Genomic DNA, 25914 nt, shown 5'->3' on the forward strand with positions numbered 1-25914 from the left:
TTATTTTCTTTTTTTTTCTTCTGTAAGACTGTGAATATATTGAACATACAGTTGAAGTCAAAAGTTTACATACACTTAGGTTGGAGTCATTAAAAGTCGTTTTTCAACCACTCCACAAATTTCTTGTTAACAAACTATAGTTTTGGCAAGTCGGTTAGGACATCTACTTTGTGCACGACACAAGTAATTTTTCCAACAATTGTTACAGAAAGATTATATCACTTATAATCCACTGTATCACAATTTCAGTGGGTCAGAAGTTTACATACACTAAGTTGACTGTGCCTTTAAACAGCCTGGGAAATTCCAGAATATGATGTCATGGCTTTAGAAGCTTCTGATAGGCTAATTGACATAATTTGAGTCAATTGGAGGTGTACCTGTGGATGTATTTCAAGGCCTACCTTCAAACTCAGTGCTTCTTTGCTTGATATCATGTGAAAATCAAAAGAAATCAGCCAAGACCTCAGAAAAAAATGTGTAGACCTCCACAAGTCTGGTTCATCCTTGGGAGCAATTTTCAAATGCCTGAAGGTACCACGTTCATCTGTACAAACATTAGTATGCAAGTATAAACACCATGGGACCACGCAGCCATCATACCGCTCAGGAAGGAGACTCGTTCTGTCTCCTAGAGATGAACGTATTGTGGTGCGAAAAGTGCAAATCAATCCCAGAACAACAGCAAAGAACCTTGTGAAGATGCTGGAGGAAACAGGTACAAAGGTATTTATATCCACAGTAAAACGAGTCCTATATCGACATAACCTGAAAGGCCGCTCAGCAAGGAAGAAGCCACTGCTCCAAAACCGCCATAAAAAAGCCAGACTACGGTTTGCAACTGCACATGCGGACAAAGATTGTACTTTTTGGAGAAATGTCCTCTGGTCTGATTAAACAAAAATAGAACTGTTTGGCCATAATGACCATCGTTATGTTTGGAGGAAAAAGGGGGTCGCTTGCAACCCGAAGAACACCATCTCAACCATGAAGCACAGGGGTGGCAGCATCATGCTGTGGGGGTGCTTTGCTGCAGCAGGGACTGGTGCACTTCACAAAATAGATGGCATCATGAGGAAGGAAAATTATGTGGATATATTGAAGCAACATCTCAAGACATCAGTCAGTAAGTTAAAGCTTGGTCGCAAATGGGTCTTCCAAATGGACAATGACCCCAAGCATCCATCACAAAGCCCTGACCTCAATCCTATAGAAAAGTTGTTGGCAGAACTGAAAAATTGTGTGCGAGCAAGGAGGCCTACAAACCTGACTCAGTTAAACCAGCTCTGTCAGGAGGAATGGGCCAAAATTCACCCAAGCTTGTGGAAGGCTACCCGAAACGTTTGACCCAGGTTAAACAATTTAAAGGCAATGCTACCAAATACTAATTGAGTGTATGTAAAGTTATGACCCACTGGGAATGTGATGAAAGACATAAAAGCTGAAATAATTTATTCTCTCTACTGTTATTCTGACATTTCACATTCTTAAAATAAAGTGGTGATCCTAACTGACCTAAGACATGGAATTTTTAGAAGGATTAAATGTCAGGAATTGTGAAAAACTGAGTTTAAATGTATTTGGCTAAGGTGTATGTAAACTCTTGACTTCAACTGTATAATGGAAATTGGGAAAGACATTGGGGTTGTGAGTTATTGGGAGGCTGCCTAACGGGAGAGCGTGTAATGGTCTGTTGGGGTGAGTTATGATGGGCTGCCTCCAGCTACAAGAAGACAAAGGACAGATCTGTCTGTCTCTCTGAGAGATAACGGCCAATCCAAACGCACGATACAGCTTGTGTCCACGAATGATAAAACAACCAGACTCTAACCTTTATCTGTCTGGTGCATGGTGATTGGTCACCAAAGCTCCAAAGCTCTGATTTAGTCACCTTATTTTAGCCATTGATTAAAATTGAAATGGCAAAAGAAAGGATTTAAATACTGTGGCCTTCCATGGCCTTACATTATGTCTAACCTTTATTTTTTCAAAGTGCTAAGATTTTTGACTCTATATAAAATTCCAAACACCCATCTAAATATTGAATGGAATATACAGTGCATTCAGAAAGTATTCAGACCTCTTGACTTTTTCCACATTTTATTACGTTACAGCCTTATTCTAAAATGGATTAACTAAATAAAACTACTTCTCAATCTACACACAAAACCCCATAATGACAAAGCAAAACCAGGTTTTTAGAAATGTTTGCAAATGTATAAAAACAATATATATATCTTATTTACATACGTTTTCAGCCCCTTTGCTATGAGACTCGAAATTGAGCTCAGGTGCATCCTGTTTCCATTGATCATCCTGTTTCTACAACTTGATTGGAGTCCACCTGTGGTAAATTCAATTGATTGGACATGATTTGGAAAGGCACACACCTGTCTATATAGGGTCCCACACTTGACAGTGCATGTCAGAGCAAAAACCAAGCCATGAGGTCGAAGGAATTGTCTGTAGAGCTCTGAGACAGGATTGTGTTGAGGCACAGATCTGGGGAAGGGTACCAAAAAATGTGTGCAGCATTGAAGGTCCCCAAGAACACAGTGGCCTCCATCATTCTTAGATGGAAGAAGTTTGTAACCACCAAGACTCTTCCTAGAGCTGGTGACCCGGCCAAACTGAGCAATCGGGGGAGAAGGGCCTTGGTCAGGGAGGTGATCTAGAACCCGAAGGTCACTCTGATAGAGCTCCAGAGTTCCTTTGTGGAGATGGGAGAACCTCCCAGAAGGACAACCATCTCTGCAGCACTACACCAATCAAGCCTTTATGGTACAGTTGCCAGATGGAAGCCACTCCTCAGTAAAAGGCACATGACAGCCCGCTTGGAGTTTGCCAAAAGGCACCTAAAGACTCTCAGACCATCAGAAACAAGATTCTCTGGTCTGATGAAACCAATATTGAACTCTTTGGCCTGAATGCCAAGCGTCACGTCTGGAGGAAACCTAGCACCATCCCTACTGTGAAGCATGGTGGTGGCATTATCATACTGTGGGGAGATTTTTCAGCGGCAGGGACTGGGAGGCTAGTCAGGATCGAGGGGAAGATGAACGGAGCATAGTACAGAGAGATCCTTGATGGAAACCTGCTCCAGAGCGCTCAGGACCTCAGACTGGGGCGAAGGTTCACCTTCCATCAAGACAATGACCCTAAGTACACAGGCAAGACAATGCAGGAGTGGCTTCGGGACAAGTCTCTGAATGTCCTTGAGTGGCCCAGCCAGAGCCCGGACTTGAACCCGATCGAACATCTCTGGAAAGACATGGAAATAGCTGTGCAGGGACGCTTCCCATCCAACCTGACAGAGGTTGAGAGGATCTGCAGAGAAGAATGGGAGAAACTCCCCAAATACAGGTGTTCCAAGCTTGTAGCGTCATACCCAGGAAGACTCGAGGCTGTAATCGCTGCCACAGGTGCTTCAACCAAGTACTGAGTAAAGGGTCTGAATACTTATGTAAATGTCATATTTCAGTTTAATTGTGTTTTTATAGATTTGCACAAAAAAAGTCTAACCTGTTTTTGCTTTGTCATTATGGGGTATTGTGTGTAGATTGATGAGGGGGGAAAAAAACAATTTAATCAATTTTAGAAAAAGGCTGTAACATAACAAAATGTGGAAAAAGTCAAGGGGTCTGAATTCTTTCCGAATGCACTGTATAATATATATTGTATTGTCTTGTGGATAAGAACTGAGATGAACTGTCAAACGCCTTTTGGGAGTTAGTATTGACACAGCTTTACATGAAATACATGGCAGACAATGGTATTTGTTTGTTTACTGGTCTGGCTGCCTCTCTCTCATAGTGTAAATAAAGGTCTGTAGAAATCAATGCTACCATAGGCTAGTCCCACATTCAACTGCTCACTTGCTGTCACTCACTGGAACTTTTGGCTGTCAATCAAAATGGACATGGATCTGGGCCCATATTATCAAACTTCTGAGAAAAGAATCGTAAGAATCCTGTGAAAAGCTGATTTTGGAGATGCTTGATGACTACGTTCCAGGCAAACCTTAGGACTAACAGTTCAGATATCAAGCGATAAAGTGCATCAGAACTGATTATTTTCCCATATCAAATATCATTCTAGTTCCTGTCCCTTCTAAGAAAACGCGCAAAAGCTCTGTCAGAACTGTACTGTTCTAGAGAGTGAACTAGAATGTCTTGTTCCCTGTGTGTTACAGAGAGGGAAAAAAGTATTTGATCCCCTGCTGATTTTGTACGTTTGCCCACTGACAAAGACTTGATCAGTCTATAATTTTAATGGTAGGTTTATTTGAACAGTGAGAGACAGAATAACAACAAACAAATCCAGAAAAACGCATGTCAAAAATGTTATAAATTGATTTGCATTTTAATGGGGGAAAGAAGTATTTGACCCCTCTGCAAAACATGACTTAGTACTTGGTGGCAAAACCCTTGTTGGCAATCACAGAGGTCAGACGTTTCTTGTAGTTGGCCACAAGGTTTGCACACATCTCAGGAGGGATTTTGTCCCACTCCTCTTTGCAGATCTTCTCCAAGTCATTACGGTTTCGAGGCTGACGTTTGGAAACTCGAACCTTCAGCTCCCTCCACAGATTTTCTATGGGATTAAGGTCTGGAGACTGGCTAGGCCACTCCAGGACCTTAATGTGCTTCTTCTTGAGCCACTCCTTTGTTGCCTTGGCCATGTGTTTTGGGTCATTGTCAAGCTGGAAACCCATCCACGACCCATTTTCAATGCCCTGGCTGAGGGAAGGAGGTTCTCACCCAAGATTTGACGGTATATGGCCCCATCCATCGTCCCTTTGATGCGGTGAAGTTGTCCTGTCCCCTTAGCAGAAAAACATCCCCCAAAGCATAATGTTTCCACCTCCATGTTTGACGGTGGGGATGGTGTTCTTGGGGTCATAGGCAGCATTCCTCCTCCTCCAAACACGGCGAGTTGAGTTGATGCCAAAGAGCTCGGTTTTGGTCTCATCTGACCACAACACTTTCACCCAGTTCTCCTCTGAATCATTCAGATGTTCATTGGCAAACTTCAGACGGGCCTGTATATGTGCTTTCTTGAGCAGGGGGACCTTGCGGGTGCTGCAGGATTTCAGTCCTTCACGGCGTAGTGTGTTACCAATAGTTTTCTTGGTGACTATGGTCCCAGCTGCCTTGAGATCAGAGTGTGCTCCTAATCTCAGCTCGTTACCTGTATAAAAGACACCTGGGAGCCAGAAATCTTTCTGATTGAGAGGGGGTCAAAAATTATTTCCCTCATTAAAATGCAAATCAATTTATAACATTTTTGACATGCGTTTTTCTGGATTTTGTTGTTGTTATTCTGTCTCTCACTGTTCAAATAAACCTACCATTAAAATTATAGACTGATCATTTCTTTGTCAGTGGGCAAACATACAAAATCAGCAGGGGATCAAATACTTTTTTCCCTCACTGTACATTAGATTGACATATGCATTTTGGCAAGTCTAACTCAGTCTAAATACAATCAACATACAATGGGGCATTCCAAATGGGGGTGTAGGGGCCCGTGGGGGGAGGGGGAAGGTTTTTTCCCTCCACTTTAGTCACATTTAATCCATTTGAAGCTTTCTGGCTTCACTCTAATGGGTTTGTTAATGGCTACCCTGACTGCAAAGTGAAGATTATTGCCTCTCACTTACGATTCACCCCCCCACTAAGCTCTCTGTATGTGTCATGTTCTATAGAACCGTTGAAGTGTTCTTAACTCCTGGTATTTCTCTGACTCCAGTTCTACTCGAATGAGTCATCAAATTGAATGTAACAGCTCGTTAATTGCATTTATATCGAGTGTATGTTGAAGGGCCTTTATTTTTCTGGTTATTTATGCTGGCTAGCTTGGCTGTTAGATTTGTGGGGGATGGCATTATAACTGGTTTAGGCTATAGGCCTTTGTCGTTAGGGTGGCCATTCAGGGCTACTTCACAGAAAACTTTAAGATAGTTCAAGGGTATGCTAACAATTACGCCAACATTGCCCAGTCATGATACCAGCTGAAGGACTCCTCTAATGATCTGGTCATTTTCTTAGAACTGTAAATGTTCATAAATACCCATCAGCAAGCATGATAATTACAGAGTGTAAATGTATGTTCATTAAGGTACTTTTTAAAATATACATTAACTGTAATTAGGATGTATTTTAGATACTCTTAATATTACATGAGTATGTCCGCCTCCTATAATTTGACCAAATGGAAGGTTCAAGGTTTTGGTCAAAAGCCAGACAGATTCACCTCAAAATAGCCCATAGGACACAGCATAGTCGTAGTTGTATTATTGTTTGTTTGTTTCTCCAGACCTTTTACTTTATAGCTTATTTACCTAAGAGAAATATTGATCAGAGGTTTCCCTTTATCAAGTTATTATGGACTCTGAAGGTTATAAGCAGACTGAATATACTTATATATATATAAAATGGCATAAAGTCAGTTTATCAACTTATTAACAAAAAGATCTATGAATTAATTATGCAAGGAAACTCAACTATTTTGTAAATGCATGAATATTGTATGGCATTCTTACCTAATCAGCCAATCTATCTTAATCTACACGAGCTACACTGGAAATAAGAAAAGTCATAAAATCTCACATAAATCATGACGACCCAATCATATTACTTGCCTCCACTGAGTTCCTCCAATCCCTGAGAGGCCGATCCACATACTCCGGAGAGGTGGCACAAAACAATCTCCATGGGCAACATTCTCCTGGATACTGTTGCTATAGAAATGTTAAGTACTTTCATTATCATAGGCCTCAATCCTCTGTTTTATTTTTCTTAATGATTTGGAATGATGAGATAGTTTCTTTGTGAGATGATATGGCCTAACGTTATGGGTGCCCTACAGTAGAGAGACGTGTGTACAGTTTCATTTCCAGTGAATATTGTCATTTTGTTAAAACACATATTATGTAATGACAAAATACACACCCAAACTATTCATTTTCCTCTTTGACGTAACATTGTGAACATCATTATTACCAGTGCAGGAATATTAGTTCATTTCTGTCGTCTTTTGCTGATTTGTTCACTCTGTCTGTATCAGTGCCTCGGGAGGAGGATGTGTGGTTTCGTGAGAGCTGAGGCCTATTGCAGAGTTCTTCATCAGGATCATGTTCATTAGACACCAAACTGAAAAAGCAGACTGAAACAGGGAGGGACAACCTGGACTTGGCCAATATGAAACACTCATTCTCATTTTCCATTGCAAACTGTAATGAAAAACTCAACCCTGACTATTCCCAGCTTGTGGTTGGTCACTTGGTGAAGCAACCTGTGCAGAATCCTGACTCATGTTCATTAGGGCACACAATGGGGGAAAAAAAAGTAGCATTTATTGTTGGACAAGTCTTGGTAGACCCTCTGTGTTTTCAGATGTTTTCTTCCATTTGGTGCATAATGAACACTGGCCTGGTGAAGCTGGGCAGAAATATGAGCTGTGAGAACAGCAGGTCTAGAAGGGCAGCCTCCTCCACCCACCAGTCTTTGAAGGCTTCCCCACCGGGCTTTGTTGTTTCACAGGGTGGAAGGGTTGGATCTGAAAGGGGTGACTCAACTCTCAGCCAAGCCAATGTTCCCTCCACTCTGCGACCATGGGAACCCTCCGATACCTTTCTCTCTCACTCCCCCTTCTCCCTCAGATGCCTTGTTCTCCTACTCCCCCTTCTCCCTCAGATGCCTTGTTCTCTCAATCCCCCTGCTCCCTCAGATGCCTTGTTCTCTCACTCACCTGCTCTCTCAGATGCCTTGTTCTCTCACTCACCTGCTCCCTCAGATGAATTGTTCTCTCACCCCCTGCTCCCTCAGATGCCTTGTTCTCTCACCCCCTGCTCCCTCAGATGCCTTGTTCTCTCACTCACCTGCTCCCTCAGATGCCTTGTTCTCTCACTAACCTGCTCCCTCAGATGAATTGTTCTCTCACCCCCTGCTCCCTCAGATGCCTTGTTCTCTCACCCCCTGCTCCCTCAGATGCCTTGTTCTCTCACCCCTGCTCCCTCAGATGCCTTGTTCTCTCACTCACCTGCTCCCTCAGATGCCTTGTTCTCTCACTCTCCTGCTCCCTCAGATGCCTTGTTCTCTCACCCCCTGCTCCCTCAGATGCCTTGTTCTCTCACTCCCCCTGCTCCCTCAGATGCCTTGTTCTCTCACTCCCCCTGCTCCCTCAGATGAATTGTTCTCTCACCCCCTGCTCCCTCAGATGCCTTGTTCTCTCACTCCCCCTGCTCCCTCAGATGCCTTGTTCTCTCACTCCCCCTGCTCCATCAGATGAATTGTTCTCTCACCCCCTGTTCCCTCAGATGCCTTGTTCTCTCACCCCCTGCTCCCTCAGATGCCTTGTTCTCTCACCCCCTGCTCCCTCAGATGCCTTGTTCTCTCACCCCCTGCTCCCTCAGATGCCTTGTTCTCTCACTCCCCCTGCTTCCGCTTCTGTTCTCTTCTATGATCTGGGGGAACACACACCTGTCTGCTACATGGGCCATGTGCTCAGATATGCCGATCTGATGTTACAATAAATCCTCCCCAGCTGATTTGATGCTTTTAATAGCCCACTAGTTTGTAATGCAGGTAGACCACCAAAACGGTTTTGCTGCTGCCAGTCTGCTTGGTCTCCATCTGTATTGTGATCTGTATGGTTGTCAGTGGTGTACTGTTGTCAGTGGTGTACTGTTGTTAGTGGTGTACTGTTGTTAGTGGTGTACTGTTGTTAGCGGTGTATTGTTGTTAGCGGTGTACTGTTGTTAGTGGTGTACTGTTGTTAGTTGTGTACTGTTGCCAGTGGTGTACTGTTGTCATTGGTGTACTGTTGTCAGTGGTGTACTGTTGTCAGTGATGTACTGTTGTCAGTAGTGTACTGTTGTTAGCGGTGTATTGTTGTTAGCAGTGTACTGTTGTTAGTAGTGTACTGTTAGCGGTGTACTGTTGTTAGTGTGGTACTGTTGTCAGTAGTGTACTGTTGTTAGTTGTGTACTGTTGCCAGTGGTGTACTGTTGTCATTGGTGTACTGTTGTCAGTGGTGTACTGTTGTCAGTGATGTACTGTTGTCAGTGGTGTACTGTTGTTAGCGGTGTATTGTTGTTAGCAGTGTACTGTTGTTAGTGGTGTACTGTTGTCAGTAGTGTACTGTTGTCATTGGTGTACTGTTGTCAGTGGTGTACTGTTGTTAGTTGTGTACTGTTGTCAGTGGTGTACTGTTGTCAGTAGTGTACTGTTGTCAGTGGTGTACTGTTGTCAGTGGTGTACTGTTGTCAGTAGTGTACTGTTGTCAGTGGTGTACTGTTGTCAGTGGTGTACCGTTGCTTCCTTGACAATCAGTTTCCCTGGTATTACACTCTTCGGAAAAAAAGCTGCTATCTAGAAACTGAAAGGGTTCTTCGGCTACCCTTTGAATAACCTTTTTTGGTTCCAGGTACATTTACATTTACATTTAAGTCATTTAGCAGACACTCTTATCCAGAGCAACTTACAAATTGGTACAACCCTTTCCACAGAGGGTTCTACATGAAACCCAAAAGGGTCTACATGAAACCCAAAAGGGTCTACTTGGAACCAAAAAGGGGTTCTACCTGTAACCAAAACGGGTTCTACCTGGAACCAAAAGGTTTCTCCTATGGGGACTGCCGAAGAACCCTTTTGGAACCCGTTTTTCTAAGTGTGAAGGTCTATAGTATAGACCATAGTGTACATCACAGCTCCCTTTTCAACAGCGTATTGTGATGAACTGTTAGGTAGTCACTATCCTCCCAGGGATATAGTCACTATCCCCCCCGACCCTCCTAACGGGACAGTGGCCGGGGCTCACTGCTGGTGCCCAAATTAACCCCATATCAGAATGCCCAGTGCCCTGGCCAGAGATAGTATAGCAGCCAATCACACCCCCAGCTGCCGGAGTGCTGAGAGACTCCTCCCTGGCCAGTGACTCCTCCCTGCTCAGTGACTCCTCCCTGCTCAGTTACTTCTCTCTGCTCAGTGACTCCTCCCTGCTGAGTGACTCCCTGCTGAGTGACTCCTCCCTGCTCAGTGACTCCTCCCTGCTGAGTGACTCCTCCCTGCTCAGTGACTCCTCCCTGCTCAGTGTCTCCTCCCTGCTGAGTGACTCCTCCCTGCTGAGTGACTCCTCCCTGCTGAGTGACTCCTCCCTGCTCAGTGACTCCTTCCTGCTCAATGACTCCTCCCTGCTCAGTGACTCCTCTCTGCTCAATGACTTCTCCCTGCTCAGTGAATCGTCCCTATCTCTCACTGACAACAACACAACACAACACGTTACGCATAACAACAGGGTCGGACCTGTATCCTATAAAAGTGATCTGATTCTGTGGATGTTGCATGTTTGGGGCTCATTATCAGGCAAGTTGGTGTGACTGCTGTGGTGACACTTTCTGTGCAGTCAGATTAGAGATAGGGTGAGAGCATTTATTTAACCAAACTGGATCATTTTAATTACAGTGGGAGGCATTGTTATGTTTTAGCAGGTTTAGCCTGCTCATCTTCATGTTGTTGTCCAGCGATTCTGGCTCAGATTAGATCCATTGTATTGATGCCTCTGGGTGTCCCACTGTTAGAGATTGCAAACACAGGTGAGATTATAAACTGGGTCTCAGATTGACAGATCTAGGACAGGGGCCAACTCAAAATGACAGGGTTCAGAACGTTCCATCTGCATCAATGCGTGACATCTCAGCGATCACTGCCTTATTGCCTGCGTCCGTAACGGGTCCGCGGTCAAACGACCACCCCTCATCACTGTCAAACGCTCCCTAAAACACTTTAGCGAGCAGGCCTTCCTAATTGACCTGGCCCAGGTATCCTGGATGGATATCGATCTCATTCCGTCAGTAGAGGATGCCTGGTTGTTCTTTAAAAGTGCTTTCCTCTCAATCTTAAATAAGCATGCCCCATTGAGAACTTGTTGTCAACTGGCTTTCCTGGTTAAATGAAGGTGAAAAAAATAAATAAATAAAATAATTACCAACGGCAGGGAGAAGGATATCCACCCCTGTAAAGATAGCGTGAGTGTTCATCTGCCTCGGTATAATCCCTGCCACTCTTTCCTGGTTTTCGTGAAAGGTCATAAGGAGTTCTGCCCCTAGAAAAATAACAAAACATTATTCAGCTAGGGTATTTTGGTGGCTTACTATGGACTTGCGTACATGCAGCCATGATAACAATGACAGAAAACACGAAAGAATCTGAAATTGAAAAGCTAGGAAATACATCTTAAAAACGATGATAGATTATATTCTGTTCTATCCCAGTTCAGACGTATTTATGTCGAGCCACCGTATGGGAATTGTGTCGGTGTGTGAGCAATGTGTGAATGTGTGTGTGTGTTTGTTTGTGTGTGTGTGTGTGTGTGATATGAGGCGAGGGCCAGGCAGAGCAGGGTTTAGGGCCTCCCATTAGGGGCCTCCCGGAGGCTGAAATGGGGCCTGTCCATTAACACGTCCTCAGAGACACAGAGACGTGTCTGGTGGGTGATAGAGCCCATCTCCCCACACCCTCCACATGCCACAGCCACGACCAAATCTGCTGAGTGACGGGTGTTGCCTGCAGGGTTTGGGTTATTTCCACTAATTCAATTCTAATTCAATTCTAATTCAATTCTAATTCAATTCTCTCTCCCTATAAATTCCATTTAATTCAATTCAAATTCCAGGTCAGTCTTTGAATTCTGAGATGGTTCAAATCCTCTCAATTCCAATGTCAGGTAAATTCTAAGAATTCAATTCCCGATTCAATATTAACCCCAACACGTCCACAAATTAAAATTAAATTCCCCCAGGCTTTGACGCTGATCATGTCACTAGCTATACTGGATAAATGATTTAAAACAAATCCTGAAGCACATTTTTTATACGAATTATATGAATTAAGTCTATTAACTGGGAAATGTAAAAATATTTAATTCCAATATAATGAAATTCCAAAGATTTTATGTTTTTACAATTCCAATTCAATTCCAATTCAAAAAGTCCAAACAGTCTATTTCCAATTCAATTCCAATTCCATAACTTGAAATGTTGAAATTTAAATTTAATTCAACATAAATTCTCCACTTCATGAGTGAATTCAAGAATTAAATTATAATTTCAAATTAAATTGGAATCAATCCCATCCCTGGTTGATACATTTACATTTTAGTCATTTAGCAGACGCTCTTATCCAGAGCGACTTACAGTTAGTGCATACATTATTTTTTTTCATACCCCCTGTGGGAATCAAACCCACAACCCTGGCGTTGCATACGCCATGCTACATCCCTGCCGGCCATTCCCTCCCCTACCCTGGACCAATTGCGCGCCGCCCCATGGGTCTCCCGGTCGCGGCCGGCTACGACAGAGCCTGGATTCGAACCAGGATCTCTAGTGGCAAAGCTAGCACTGCGATGCAGTGCCTTAGACCACTGCGCCACTCGGGAGACTAGGCCCACCAGACACATCTTGCCTGGTGGGCCTTGCAGGGAAGGTGAAGGGCTGGGGTGGTGTGAGGGGAAGAGTGACTGGCGTGATGGCAGGTTGGTGGCGCCACGTCCTTTCAACTCCTCCACCTCACTCTTCAAGACACCCACCCATTTCACACGCCCCCCAGCCCCCCTAGCCCCTCTATCCCGTTCCGCGTCTCAGAGGAAGCCGGGTGTCGGAGTCACTCACCTTTCTGTCATGGGGGTTCGAGGGGGTGGGGGGTGTTTCTAACGTGGGGTGGCATGCAGTGGCATTGCTCTGGGCTGACATCACCCTCTTACGCCCGATAAGTGTTGTCTACACAAGGGTTTAGTAATGGAAAAGCATATACGCCATTACGTCATATTTTGAACAACAATCCCATACTACTCCAATACGCTTATGTACTATATGTGTGAAATTTCCCCTTACTCAATTAATATTATCTGTAGTAACTGACTGCCATGATCCGTATGAGACCTAGTCGCGTGGATAAAGCCTGTGGACACGGTTATTTATCTTAATGGCCCTCCTTTTTTAAGATAACAGGCGTAGGATGAGGTCACTGTGCGGCAATGAAGCCAGTGAATGTGCATGAACTGTACAGTCGTGGTCAAAAGTTTTGAGAATGACACAAATATAAATTTTCACAAAGTCTGCTGCCTCAGTTTTGATGGTGACAATTTGCATATACTCCAGAATGTCATGAAGAGTGATCAGATGAATTGCAATTCATTGCAAAGTTCCTCTTTGCCATGAAAATGAACTTAATCCCCAAAAAAACATTTCCACTGCATTTCAGCCCTGCCACAAAAGGACCAGCTGCCATCATGTCAGTGATTCTCTCGTTAACACAGGTGAGAGTGTTGACGAGGACAAGGCTGGAGATCACTCTGTCATGCTGACTGAGTTAGAATAACAGACTGGAAGCTAGTGCAGAACTTGCTCAGATATGGCAGCAGGCAGGTGTAAGTGCATCTGCACGCACAGTGAGGCGAAGACTTTTGAAGGATGGCCTGGTGTCAAGAAGGGCAGCAAAGAAGCCACTTCTCTTCAGGAAAAACATCAGGGACAGACTGATATTCTGCAAGGTACAGGGATTGGACTGCTGAGGACTGGGGTAAAGTCATTCTCTCTGATGAATCCCCTTTCCGATTGTTTGGGGCATTCGGAAAACACCTTGCCCGGAGAAGACAAGGTGAGCGCTACCATCAGTCCTGTGACATGCCAACAGTAAAGCATCCTGAGACCATTCATGTGTGGGGTTGCTTCTCAGCCAAGGGAGTGGGCTCACTCACAATTTTGCCTAAGAACACAGCCATGAATAAAGAATGGTACCAACACATCCTCCGAGAGCAACTTCTCCCAACCATCCAAGAACAGTTTGGTGACGACCAATGCCTTTTCCAGCATGATGGAGCACCTTGCCATAAGGCAAAAGTGATAACTAAGTGGCTTGGGGAACAAAACATCGACATTTTGGGTCCATGGCCAGGAAACTCCCCAGACCTTAATCCCATTGAGAACTTGTGGTCGATCCTCAAGAGGCGGGTGGACAAACAAAAACCCACAAACTCCAAGCATTGATTATGCAAGAATGGGCTGCCATTAGTCGAATTGAGCGAATTGAACAGCGCCGGAAGAAGATGGCTGCCGTTTTACAGCCCTCTAACCAATTGTACTATTATGTGTGTTTTTCCGCGTTATTTGTAATTTATTTTGTACATAATGTTTCTGCCATCGTCTCTTATAACCAAAGAGAGCTTCTGGATATCAGGACAGCGATTACTCACCTCGCGTTGGACGAACACTTTTTCTTCAACGAGGCGTTCGCGAAGGATATTCTACAGACTCCCGACAAGGCCCAGATCCCCGTCATTCGCGTGAGGAAGAGACGGAGATATCGTGGACGCAGATCCGGGTGCCTTGTAAGGATCCGACGGCGAACGAGTAAACTGCCTCTCCCATCAATCCTATTAGCCAACGTTCAAGCTTTGGAGAATAAAATGGACGATTTAAGATTACGGTTATCCTACCAACGGGACATTAAAAACTGTAATATCTTATGTTTCACGGAGTCGTGGCTGAACGACGACAATGATAACATTCAGCTAGCAGGCTATACGCTACATCGGCAGGACAGAACGGCAGACTCGGGTAAGACGAGGGGTGGCGGTCTCTGTATATTTGTAAACAACAGCTGGTGCACAAAATCAAATACTAAGGAAGTCTCAAGGTTTTGCTCGCCTGAGGTAGAGTATCTTATGATAAGCTGTAGACCACACTATTTACCAAGAGAGTTTTCATCTATATTTTTCATAGCTGTCTATTTACCACCACAAACCAATGCTGGCATTAAGATTGCACTGAATGAGTTGTACAAGGCCATTAATCAACAGGAAAACGCTCATCCAGATGCAGCGCTCCTAGTAGCAGGGGACTTTAATGCAGGGAAACTTAAATCCGTTCTACCTAATTTCTACCAGCATGTTAAATGTGCAACCAGAGGGGAAAAAACTCTAGACCACCTTTACTCCACACACAGAGACGCATACAAAGCTCTCCCTCGCCCTCCATTTGGCAAATCTGACCATAACTCTATCCTCCTGATTCCTGCTTATAAGCAAAAACTGAAGCAGGAAGCACCAGTGATTCGGCTAATAAAAAAGTGGTCAGATGACGCAGATGCTAAGCTACAGGACTGTTTTGCTAGCACAGACTGGAACATGTTCCGGGGATTCTTCAGACAGCATTGAGGAGTACACCACATCAGTCACTGGCTTCATCAATAAGTGCATCGATGATGTCGTCCCCACAGTGACCGTACGTACATACCCCAACCAGAAGCCATGGATTACAGGAAACATCCGCACTGAGCTAAAGGGTAGAGCTGCCGCTTTCAAGGAACGGGACTCTAACCCGGACGCTTATAAGAAATCCCGCTATGACCTCCGACGAACCATCAAACAGGCAAAGAGTCAATACAGGTCTAAGATTGAATCATACTACACTGGCTCTGACGCTCGTCGGATGTGGCAGGGCTTGAAAACTATTACAGACTACAAAGGGAAGCACAGCCGCGAGCTGCCCAGTGACACAAGCCTACCAGACGAGCTAAACCACTTCTATGCTCGCTTCGAGGCAAGCAACACTGAAGCATGCATGAGAGCACCAGCTGTTCCGGACGACTATGTGATCACGCTCTCCGTAGCCGATGTGAGTAAGACTTTTAAGCAGGTCAACATTCACAAGGCCGCAGGGCCAGACGGATTACCAGGACGTGTACTCCGAGCATGTGCTGACCAACTGGCAAGTGTCTTCACTGACATTTTCAACATGTCCCTGACTGAGTCTGTAATACCAACATGTTTCAAGCAGACCACCATAGTCCCCGTGCCCAAGAACTCTAAGATAACCTGCCTAAATGACTACCGACCCGTGGCACTGACGTCTGTAGCCATGAAGTGCTTTGAAAGACTGGTCATGGCTCACATCAACAGCATAATCCCAGAAACCCTAGACCCACTCCAATTTGCATACCGCCCCAACAGATCCACAGATGATGCAATCTCTATCGCACTCCACACTGCCCTTTCCCACCTGGACAAGAGGAACACCTACGTGAGAATGCTATTCATTGACTACAGCTCAGCATTCAACACCATAGTGCCCTCAAAGCTCATCACTAAGCTAAGGATCCTGGGACTAAACACCTCCCTCTGCAACTGGATCCTGGACTTCCTGACGGGCCGCCCCAGGTGGTAAGGGTAGGTAACAACACATCTGCCACACTGATCCTCAACACGGGGCCCCCTCAGGGGTGCGTGCTCAGTCCCCTCCTGTACTCTCTGTTCACCCATGACTGCATGGCCAGGCACGACTCCAACACCATCATTAAGTTTGCCGACGACACAACAGTGGTAGGCCTGATCACCGACAACGATGAGACAGCCTATAGGGAGGAGGTCAGAGATCTGGCCGTGTGGTGCCAGGACAACAACCTCTCCCTCAACGTGACCAAGACAAAGGAGATGATTGTGGACTACAGGAAAAAAAAGAGGACTGAGCACGCCCCCATTCTCATCGACGGGGCTGTAGTGGAACAGGTTGAGAGCTTCAAGTTCCTTGGTGTCCACATCACCAACGAACTATCATGGTCCAAACACACCAAGACAGTCGTGAAGAGGGCACGACAAAGCCTATTCCCCCTCAGGAGACTAAAAAGATTTGGCATGGGTCCTCAGATCCTCAAAAAAATTCTACAGCTGCACCATCGAGAGCATCCTGACTGGTTGCATCACCGCCTGGTATGGCAACTGCTTGGCCTCTGACCGCAAGGCACTACAGAGGGTAGTGCGTACGGCCCAGTACATCACAGGGGCAAAGCTCCCTGCCATCCAGGACCTCTATACCAGGCGGTGTCAGAGGAAGGCCCTCAAAATTGTCAAAGACTCCAGTCACCCTAGTCATAGACTGTTCTCTCTGCTACCGCACGGCAAGCGGTACCGGAGTGCCAAGTCTAGGTCCAAAAGACTTCTCAACAGCTTCTACCCCCAAGCCATAAGACTCCTGAACAGCTAATCATGGCTACCCAGACTATTTGCACTGCCCCCCACCCCATACTTTTTACGCTGCTGCTACTCTGTTAAGTATTTATGCATAGTCACTTTAACTCTACCCACATGTACATATTACCTCAACTACCTCAACTAGCCGGTGCCCCCGCACATTGACTATGCAACGGTACCCCCCTGTATATATAGCCTCCCTACTGTCACTTTATTTTTACTTCTGCTCTTTTTTTCTCAACACTTTTTTGTTGTTGTTTTATTCTTACTTTTTTTGTTTAAAATAAATGCACTGTTGGTTAAGGGCTGTAAGTAAGCATTTCACTGTAATGTCTGCACCTGTTGTATTCGGCGCATGTGACCAATAAAATTTGATTTGATTTGATTTGATTAGTCAGGATGTGGCCCAGAAGTTAATTGACAGCATGCCAGTGCGGATTGCAGAGGTCTTGAAAAAGAAGGGTCAACACTGCAAATATTGACTCTTTGCATAAACTTAATGTGACTTATGGAATGCTTGTAATTATACTTCAGTATACCATAGTAACATCTGACAAAAATATCTCATAACACTGAAGCTGCGAACTTTGTGAAGACCAATACTTGTGTCACTCTCAAAACGTTTGACCATAACTGTACACACTAAAGCCTGTCGCATTCTTCCCAGTTGAAACTGTTTGCGTATATATTCTGCATACATTTTGTGACGTTTTTGTTTGTTTTGGTGTTCGGCAGGTGTTTTGGGGGGCTGTTCGTGCACACAAATTTTTTTCTTGAGAAATACTGCACCAAACATCTTCGTTAGATATACAATTGCGAGACTTAGACATCCTCTGCAAAAACGTCAAAAGTCATTACAGATTTCTTGATTTATCTTAGATTATTCTATTTTGAGGAAGCATATACTGTCTATGGCGTCTCAAGAGGGACAAACAGTCAAATTGCAGTTTTTTCAAGTGAAGGTCTTTTAAAGGAGTATTTGTATTTGTATTTATTAAGGATCCCCATTAGCTGTTGCAAAAGGCAGCAACTACTCTTCCTGGGGTCCAGCAGAATTAAGGCAGTTAAGGCATTACAGTACGTTTCACAACAGATTTCACAACACATTAAGTGCGAAGCACAGGCAAGGCACAGACGTTCGCTTCACCTAGCCTAGTTCTGCTAGGAGCAAACCAACCCTAGTATGGGGGCACCTTAAAGAGGCAGCATATTGGTACGAGATCCAATCTTTTTCTACATTTCCTTTGGTACGTGTTTTTTGTTGTTGATCTTAGGCCCCATCCAGAAACCCTCTAACTCCTAACCCCTAAGCACATGTGGATTTGAAAAAATCACATAGCTATGAGCAGTATGGTTGCAGCTCCTTCTTGCCCTCCATCTTCATAGGCTAAGTGGAATTTCTGCCATATTGCCTAAACATATCCAATTCCTTCAGATCTACACAAGTGCCTAGGTGTTAAGGAGCGTTGTTTCTGGATGAGAGCCTTACTGGGTTGTCTTTATGTTTTGTTTCTGTTTTCTCCCCAGGCATTGCCCAGATGGGTTTGAATGTAGGAAGGCAGGAAGGAACCCTAACTACGGTTACACCAGCTTCGACAGCTTCGGTTGGGCGTTTCTCTCCCTCTTCCGGCTGATGACACAAGACTACTGGGAGAACCTCTATCACCAGGTCAGTAAGGATACCTGGGAAATGGTCACCTTTATTTCAAACAATCTCCTCTTTCAGGTCATAGTCTGAAAGATCATGTGTCCATCCATCCCTCCCCAGACTCTGCGGTCAGCGGGAAAGACCTACATGGTGTTCTTCGTGGTGGTCATCTTCCTGGGGTCCTTCTACCTGGTTAACCTGATCCTGGCTGTGGTGGCCATGGCCTACGAGGAACAGAACCAGGCCACTATCCAGGAGGCCTGGCAGAAAGAGAGAGAGTTCCAGCTGGCCATGGAGTGCCTCAAGAAGGAAGCGCAGGTAAGACATAGAGTTTCATGTCTTCATTTTATGGCTAATGCTTTGGGAATTTGGACTGTAGACATAGAATTGCAGATTTCTTTAACTTCTACGGGATCGGTGTCCCGTATACGGGACGGTTGAGCTAACGTGCGCTAATGTGATTAGCATGACTGTTGTAAGTCACAGCAAACTTTCCAGGACATAGACATGTCTTATATGTGCAGAAAGCTTAAATTCTTGTTAATCTAACTGCACTGTCCAATTTACAGTAGCTATTACAGTGAAAAAATACCATCCTATTGTTTGAGGAGAGTGCACAACAACAAAAAAGTTATCACAGCAACTGGTTTGATACATTTACCTCTGAAGGTAAATAATGCACTTACATTCAGTATTCTTGCTCTGATTTGTCATCATGAGGGTCCCAGAGATAAAATATATCATAGTTTTGTTTGATGAAATCAATTTTTACATTCTAATGTAGGAACTGGGTTCTACAGTTTGAACCCTTGCTGTCTCTGGCTCCACACCCACCCTGCCCGGCCATCTAGATGTGTGAAGTTAGTGTATAAGCTAATGATCCATCATGTATGACATTCCTGGGAGTGTGTAAACTTACATTTTGTATTACCATATTATTTTTGTATGTTCTCTATAGTTATGTACTTGAAAATGTATCAATTGACCAATTTGGCACATTTGGGCAGACTTGATAGAAAATAGTCCAGTATTGCAATGCTTCGCTGGATAAATCTGAAACTTTGCACACACACCGCTGCCATTTAGTGGCCAAACTGCAATATTATATTGAGGCCTTTCTATTACATTTCAAAGATGATTAAAAAAAATTAAAAAAATAAACATGTTTTATCTTTTACCAGATCTAATGTGTTACATTATTTTCACATTTCCACAAACTTCAAAGTGTTTCCTTTCAAATGGTATCAAGATTATGCATATCCTTGCTTCAGGTCCTGAGCTACAGGCAGTTAGATTTGGGTATGTCATTTTAGGCGAACATTTTAAAAAAGGGTCCGATCCTTAAGAGGTTAAATTGGTTATCAGATGCTGGTATGGGACTTCTGTTAATATGGAATGAGACAATATGCTGAAAAAGGACTATAGCTATTGGCCCTAGGATTTTGTTTGATAGGCTAACATAGCCTTGTTAGACCTAAACGACTCAGGTTCGAAACCTGGTCAGTCACACATGAAAATGTATTTCATAGCAAATCTAGGTAAAAATTATTGAACTAACGCTTTGCCTTCCAACGCTACTCAGAAAGCTCAAGACACAGAATCATTGATGTCCCCGGAACTGTCCCCTGGCCTGGCTCTGCCTGACAACAAGGAGTTGCAGAGCAGGAGGAGAAGTCTAGAGGGGCTGGTGGAGGAGATGGAGAATGAGGGAGATGTGGTGGATGGAGAGGTGAAGACATTAAAGGTGGATACCGTGGATGGGGGCAGGGTAAATACAAACATGCTGAATCTGAAGTATAATTTCAGGTTTTGTAGATAAGTATGTATTTTGGAATATAGATCTTTCTACCCTACTAACATCAACTTTCTGAAACTATAGTGATCAAAGCAATCCTAATTTGTGAAAGGATTATCTGATTTCCAGTGTTTGAGTCAAAGACTTCCCTATCATATAGCCCACTCAAACTTTTTCTCCACTCCCCCACCAGCCGACACACCCCCTCCTCATCCGCACCATCTCCACGCGCACTAGACGAGGAAGCAACGTCAGTATCTTTAACTTCCGTCCCCGGAACAAAGACTCAGAGGGCGACTTCGCCGACGATGAGTTCAGTGTCCATGGGGACAATGAGGGGACACACAGTCGTACTGGGTCCCTGGTGGTCCCGTGGAGCGCCAGGCGCAGACCCAGTACCTACAGCACAGGCAGCCGGGGTTCCCAGGTCTTCCTCAACATCAATGGGAAGCTGTTTGTGGCCATGGACCAGAACGGGGTCGCCCCGCAGGGGCTCCCAGCATGCACCATGGAGAGGGTCAAGGAGGAGAGTGTGAGTACTGAGTTTGATGTTTCAAGTTTTAATGTCACGTGCGCTAGTACAGTGAAATGTCTTTCTTACAAGCTCCAAACCCAACAATGCAGGAATCAATATCAATGTAACATTAAAAATAACAAGGTAGAACAAAAACACACGAGAAATAGAAATAAGAAGAACAGGAGAAAGTATGAAGCTATATACAGGGTCAGTTCCAGAGTTAGTTCCAGTACCACATTTACAATGTTCAGGGATAATGGAGTGATAGAGGTAGATATGTATAGGGTTAAGCTGACTATATACAGTGTCAGTTCCAATACCATATTTACAATGTTCAGGGATACTGGAGTGACAGAGGTAGATATGTATAGGGGTAAGGTGACTAGGCATCAGGATATACACTGATTGTACAAAACTTTAGGAACACCTTCCTAATATTGAGTTGCACCCCCTTTTGCCCTCAGAACAGCCTCAATTCGTCAGGGCCTGGACTCTACAAGGTGGCGAAAGCGTTCCACAGGGATGCTGGCACATGTTCACTCCAGTGCTTCCCACAGTTGTGTCAAGTTGTCTGGATGTCCTTTGGGTGGAAAACCATTCTTGATACACACAGGAAACTGTTGAGCATGAAAACCCAGCAACATTGAAGTTCTTGGCACCTACTCCCATACCCCGTTCAAAGGCAGTTAAATATTTTGTCTTGCCCATTCACCCTCTGAATGGCACACATACACAATCCATGTATCAATTTTCTCAAGGCTTAAAAATAATTATTTAACCTGTCTCCTCCCTTTCATCTACACTGATTGAAGTGGATTTAACAAGTGACATCAATAAGGGATCATAACTTTCTCCTGGATTCACCTGGTCAGTCTATGTCATGGAAAGAGCATGTCTTGTACACTCAGTGTATGATAAACAGAGTAGCAGCAGCGTAAATGATGATTGTATGTGAGCGTGTGTGCATGTGTGTAGAGGCAGTATATGCGTGTGTTGGAGTGTCAGTGTGCGTGAGTGTGTAGAGTCCTGCAAGTGTGCATAGAAACAGTGCAAAAATAAAACATTAAATACAAGGGTCAACTCAGATAGTCTGTGTAGCCATTCTGTTAGCTATTTAGTAGTCTTATGGCTTCAGGATAGAATCTGTTCTGGAGCCTGTTGGTGTCAGGCGATCCACCAATACTGCTTGCCATGCGAAAGTAGTGAGAACAGTCTATGGCTTGGGTGGCTGGGGTCTTTAACGTAACGATTTTCCGGGCCGTCCTTTCAGACCGCCTGATATAAAGGTCCTGGATGGCATGGAGTTCTGCCCCAGTGATATATGGGGCTGTCCGCATCACCCTCTGGTATGGCTAATGCCATACCAAGCAGTGATGCAGCCAGTCAAGATGCTCTCAATGGTGCAGTTGTATAACTTGAGGATTTGATGCCAAACCTTTTCAACTTCCTGAGGGGGAAGAGGCGCTGTCGCTCATTCTTCACGACTGTGCGTGTTGACCATTTTAAGTCCTCAGTGATTTGTACACCGAGGAACTTGAAGCTCTCGACCTGTTCCACTGCAGCCCTGTCAATGTGCACTTGGTCTTACTGACGTCGAGGGAGAGGTTGTTGTCCTGGCACCACACTGCCAGGCCACTGACCTCCTCCCTGTAGGCTGACTCAGTGTTGCCGGTGATCAGTCCTACCACCGTCATGTCGTCAGCAAACTTGATGATGGTGTTGGAGTCGAGTGTGCGTGGCCACGCAGTCGTGGGTGAACAGGGAGTACAGGAGGGGACTAAGCACACACTCTAGAGGGCCCCTGTGTTGAAGGTCAGCGTGGTGGAGGTGATGTTGCCTACCCTCACCACCTGAGGTTAGCCCATCAGGAAGTCCAGGATCCAGTTGCAGAGGGAGGTTTTCAGTCCCAGGGTCCTAAGCTTGGTGACGAGCTTGGAGGGGATAATGGTGTTGAACGCTGAGCTGTAGTCAATGAACGTCATTCTCACATAGGTATTCCTCTTATCTAGGTGGGTGAGGGCAGTCTGGAGTGCAATTGAGATTGTGTCATCTGTGGATCTGTTGGAGAGGTATGCAAATTGGAATGGGTCTAGAGTGTCTGTGATGATGGAGTTGATGTGTGCCATAACCAGCCTTCCAAAGCACTTCATGACTACAGATGTGAGTGCTACAGGGCGGTAACAATGGTCTAGGACTTTATTTGTCCCTAGTGGCGAAGGACACGTGTTGATGGAAATTGGGCATCACATGTCTTAATGCCGCGGAGTTAAAATCGCTAGCGACAAGCAAGGCAACCTCTGGGTGTAAGTTTTCCTGCTTGTTTATAACCTCGTACAGTTTGTTAAGTGCCAGCTTGTTATATTTATTGTCCTGAGGTGGAATATATACAACAGTCACGATAACAGCTGAAAACTCCCTAGGGAGGTAGAAGCGTTGGCATTTGACCATCAGTTATTCCAAGACGGGTGAACAATGGGTCAATGGGTCGAGACTACCACTGTGCTCGAGTCAGCACACCATTTGTTGTTGATGAAGAGGCAAACCCCTCCTCCTCTTGATTTCCCTGACTCTACTGTCTTGTCCTCTCGGTGAATGGAGAATCCATTGAGTTGGATAGCCATGGGGGTATCTTGTCCGAAAGCCATGTTTCAGAAAAGCAGAGAATATTGCAGTTACGAGAGTCCCGTTGGTAGCAAATCCGCGATCAGAGATCATGCATTTTATTATCATGTACATAGGCCAATAGAATGGAGAGAAGAGGTGGCCGGTTTTCCCTTCGCCTTAATCTCAATAGGACTCCCACCTCTCCAGCATCTGTAATGCCGACGTTCCCTCTTGCATACCCCGAAAATTGGGTCGGAATTATAAGAAAGAGCCCAGGGCAGATAAGTCGAAGTCGAAGTTGAAGCCGGCATTGGGGTTAGTAACTGCCGATCTGATGTTCAAAAGTTATTGTCGGTTATAAGAAATGATAGCAGATATCTTTCGTGAAAATAAAGTAAAGATATAATAATCACAACATAGCAAAGTACGGGCTGAGCTCTCAAAATGTAGGCCATCCAGCATGGTGTCATCTTCTGAGCGGAGTTACTGAGTGGAGTACTGAGTGGAGTTACTGAACTGAGTGGAGTTACTGAGTGGAGTTACTGAGCGGAGTTACTGAGCGGAGTTACTGAGCGGAGTTACTGAGTGGAGTTACTGAGCGGAGTTACTGAGCGGAGTTACTGAGCGGAGTTACTGAGCGGAGTTACTGAGCGGAGTTACTGAGCGGAGTTACTGAACTGAGTGGAGTTACTGAACTGAGTGGAGTTACTGAGCGGAGTTACTGAGCGGAGTTACTGAGCGGAGTTACTGAGCGGAGTTACTGAGCGGAGTTACTGAACTGAGTGGAGTTACTGAACTGAGTTACTGAGCGGAGTTACTGAGCGGAGTTACTGAGCGGAGTTACTGAGCGGAGTTACTGAACTGAGTGGAGTTACTGAACTGAGTGGAGTTACTGAGTGGAGTTACTGAGCGGAGTTACTGAACTGAGTGGAGTTACTGAACTGAGTGGAGTTACTGAGCGGAGTTACTGAGTGGAGTTACTGAGCTGAGTTACTGAGCGGAGTTACTGAGCGGAGTTACTGAGCGGAGTTACTGAGCGGAGTTACTGAGCGGAGTTACTGAACTGAGTGGAGTTACTGAACTGAGTGGAGTTACTGAGTGGAGTTACTGAGTGGAGTTACTGAGCGGAGTTACTGAGCGGAGTTACTGAGTGGAGTTACTGAGTGGAGTTACTGAACTGAGTGGAGTTACTGAACTGAGTGGAGTTACTGAACTGAGTGGAGTTACTGAGCGGAGTTACTGAGCGGAGTTACTGAGCAGAGTCACTGAGCGGAGTTACTGAACTGAGTGGAGTTACTGAACTGAGTGGAGTTACTGAGTGGAGTTACTGAGCGGAGTTACTGAACTGAGTGGAGTTACTGAACTGAGTGGAGTTACTGAGTGGAGTTACTGAGTGGAGTTACTGAGCGGAGTTACTGAGCGGAGTTACTGAACTGAGTGGAGTTACTGAACTGAGTGGAGTTACTGAACTCAGTGGAGTTACTAAGCGGAGTTACTGAACTGAGTGGAGTTACTGAACTGAGTGGAGTTACTGAGTGGAGTTACTGAGTGGAGTTACTGAGCGGAGTTACTGAGCGGAGTTACTGAGCGGAGTTACTGAGTGGCTTTGTGTGTCTGTGTGTGTTGTTGCGTATCTGCGTGCGTCATGGGAATTCACCCTGTGGATAACTGGATAACTATGATATAAGCCTGTATCAAAGGAATGGCCAGGCTCATATCCTGCAGAGTAGACTCAGGGCTTAGTAGGCTCTGGCTGCCTGGAGTCATTGGCCAAGACCTCTGTGACATTTATACAGCTAACAGCTCCCTCTTCCCCACTGGGCTCCTCAACATTAACACAACACACAGTTTGATTTGCTGTTTCAATACAGATGATTCACACTATCCCGCGGAGGTGTTAGCAAATGTGTAGGAACGGAAGAGGAAAGAGCCTTAAAGCAATTGCATTTTCTCTAATACTCAATGAATCACTTGCCATGCTATTGCTGCCTTGTGTGTGTGTGTGTGTCTGTGTCTGTGTTTGTGTGTGTGTGTATGTGTGTGTGTGTGTGTGTGTGTGTGTGTGTGTGTGTGTCTGTTGACAGGGTTTATTGTAGCGTGAAACAGAGCATATACTTATTTTTGGTGTCCTTTTGTCTGGATAGCTACTGTACATATGTCACATATCCCCTGACATTATGCTGCTCCGCCTGACCCCAAGGAAAATATAAAAACTAGGGCCCTATTTGGATACTTTCAAAGGCATCCTTCCTTACTCTTTTACCACTCTACTTCACCAATCAAACCTAAATCAAATCAGTCAATACCTGAGGAAAGGAGGAA

General features: G+C 44.8%; 1 protein-coding gene across 1 annotated transcript in view; it reads left to right on the forward strand.

Moving 5' to 3' along the window:
* LOC121549653 (sodium channel protein type 4 subunit alpha-like) overlaps positions 1-25914 on the forward strand; it is a 212548-nt gene that overhangs the window by 74881 nt on the left and 111753 nt on the right. The window contains exons 9-12 of the mRNA XM_041861442.2: positions 18556-18697; positions 18797-18994; positions 20259-20444; positions 20665-21003. Of these exons, the coding sequence (XP_041717376.2) occupies positions 18556-18697; positions 18797-18994; positions 20259-20444; positions 20665-21003 (865 nt within the window). The remainder of the gene's footprint in view (positions 1-18555; positions 18698-18796; positions 18995-20258; positions 20445-20664; positions 21004-25914) is intronic.

The sequence above is a fragment of the Coregonus clupeaformis genome, chromosome 34 (genome assembly GCF_020615455.1).
Source record: "Coregonus clupeaformis isolate EN_2021a chromosome 34, ASM2061545v1, whole genome shotgun sequence".
NCBI classification, from domain to species: Eukaryota; Metazoa; Chordata; class Actinopteri; order Salmoniformes; family Salmonidae; genus Coregonus; species Coregonus clupeaformis.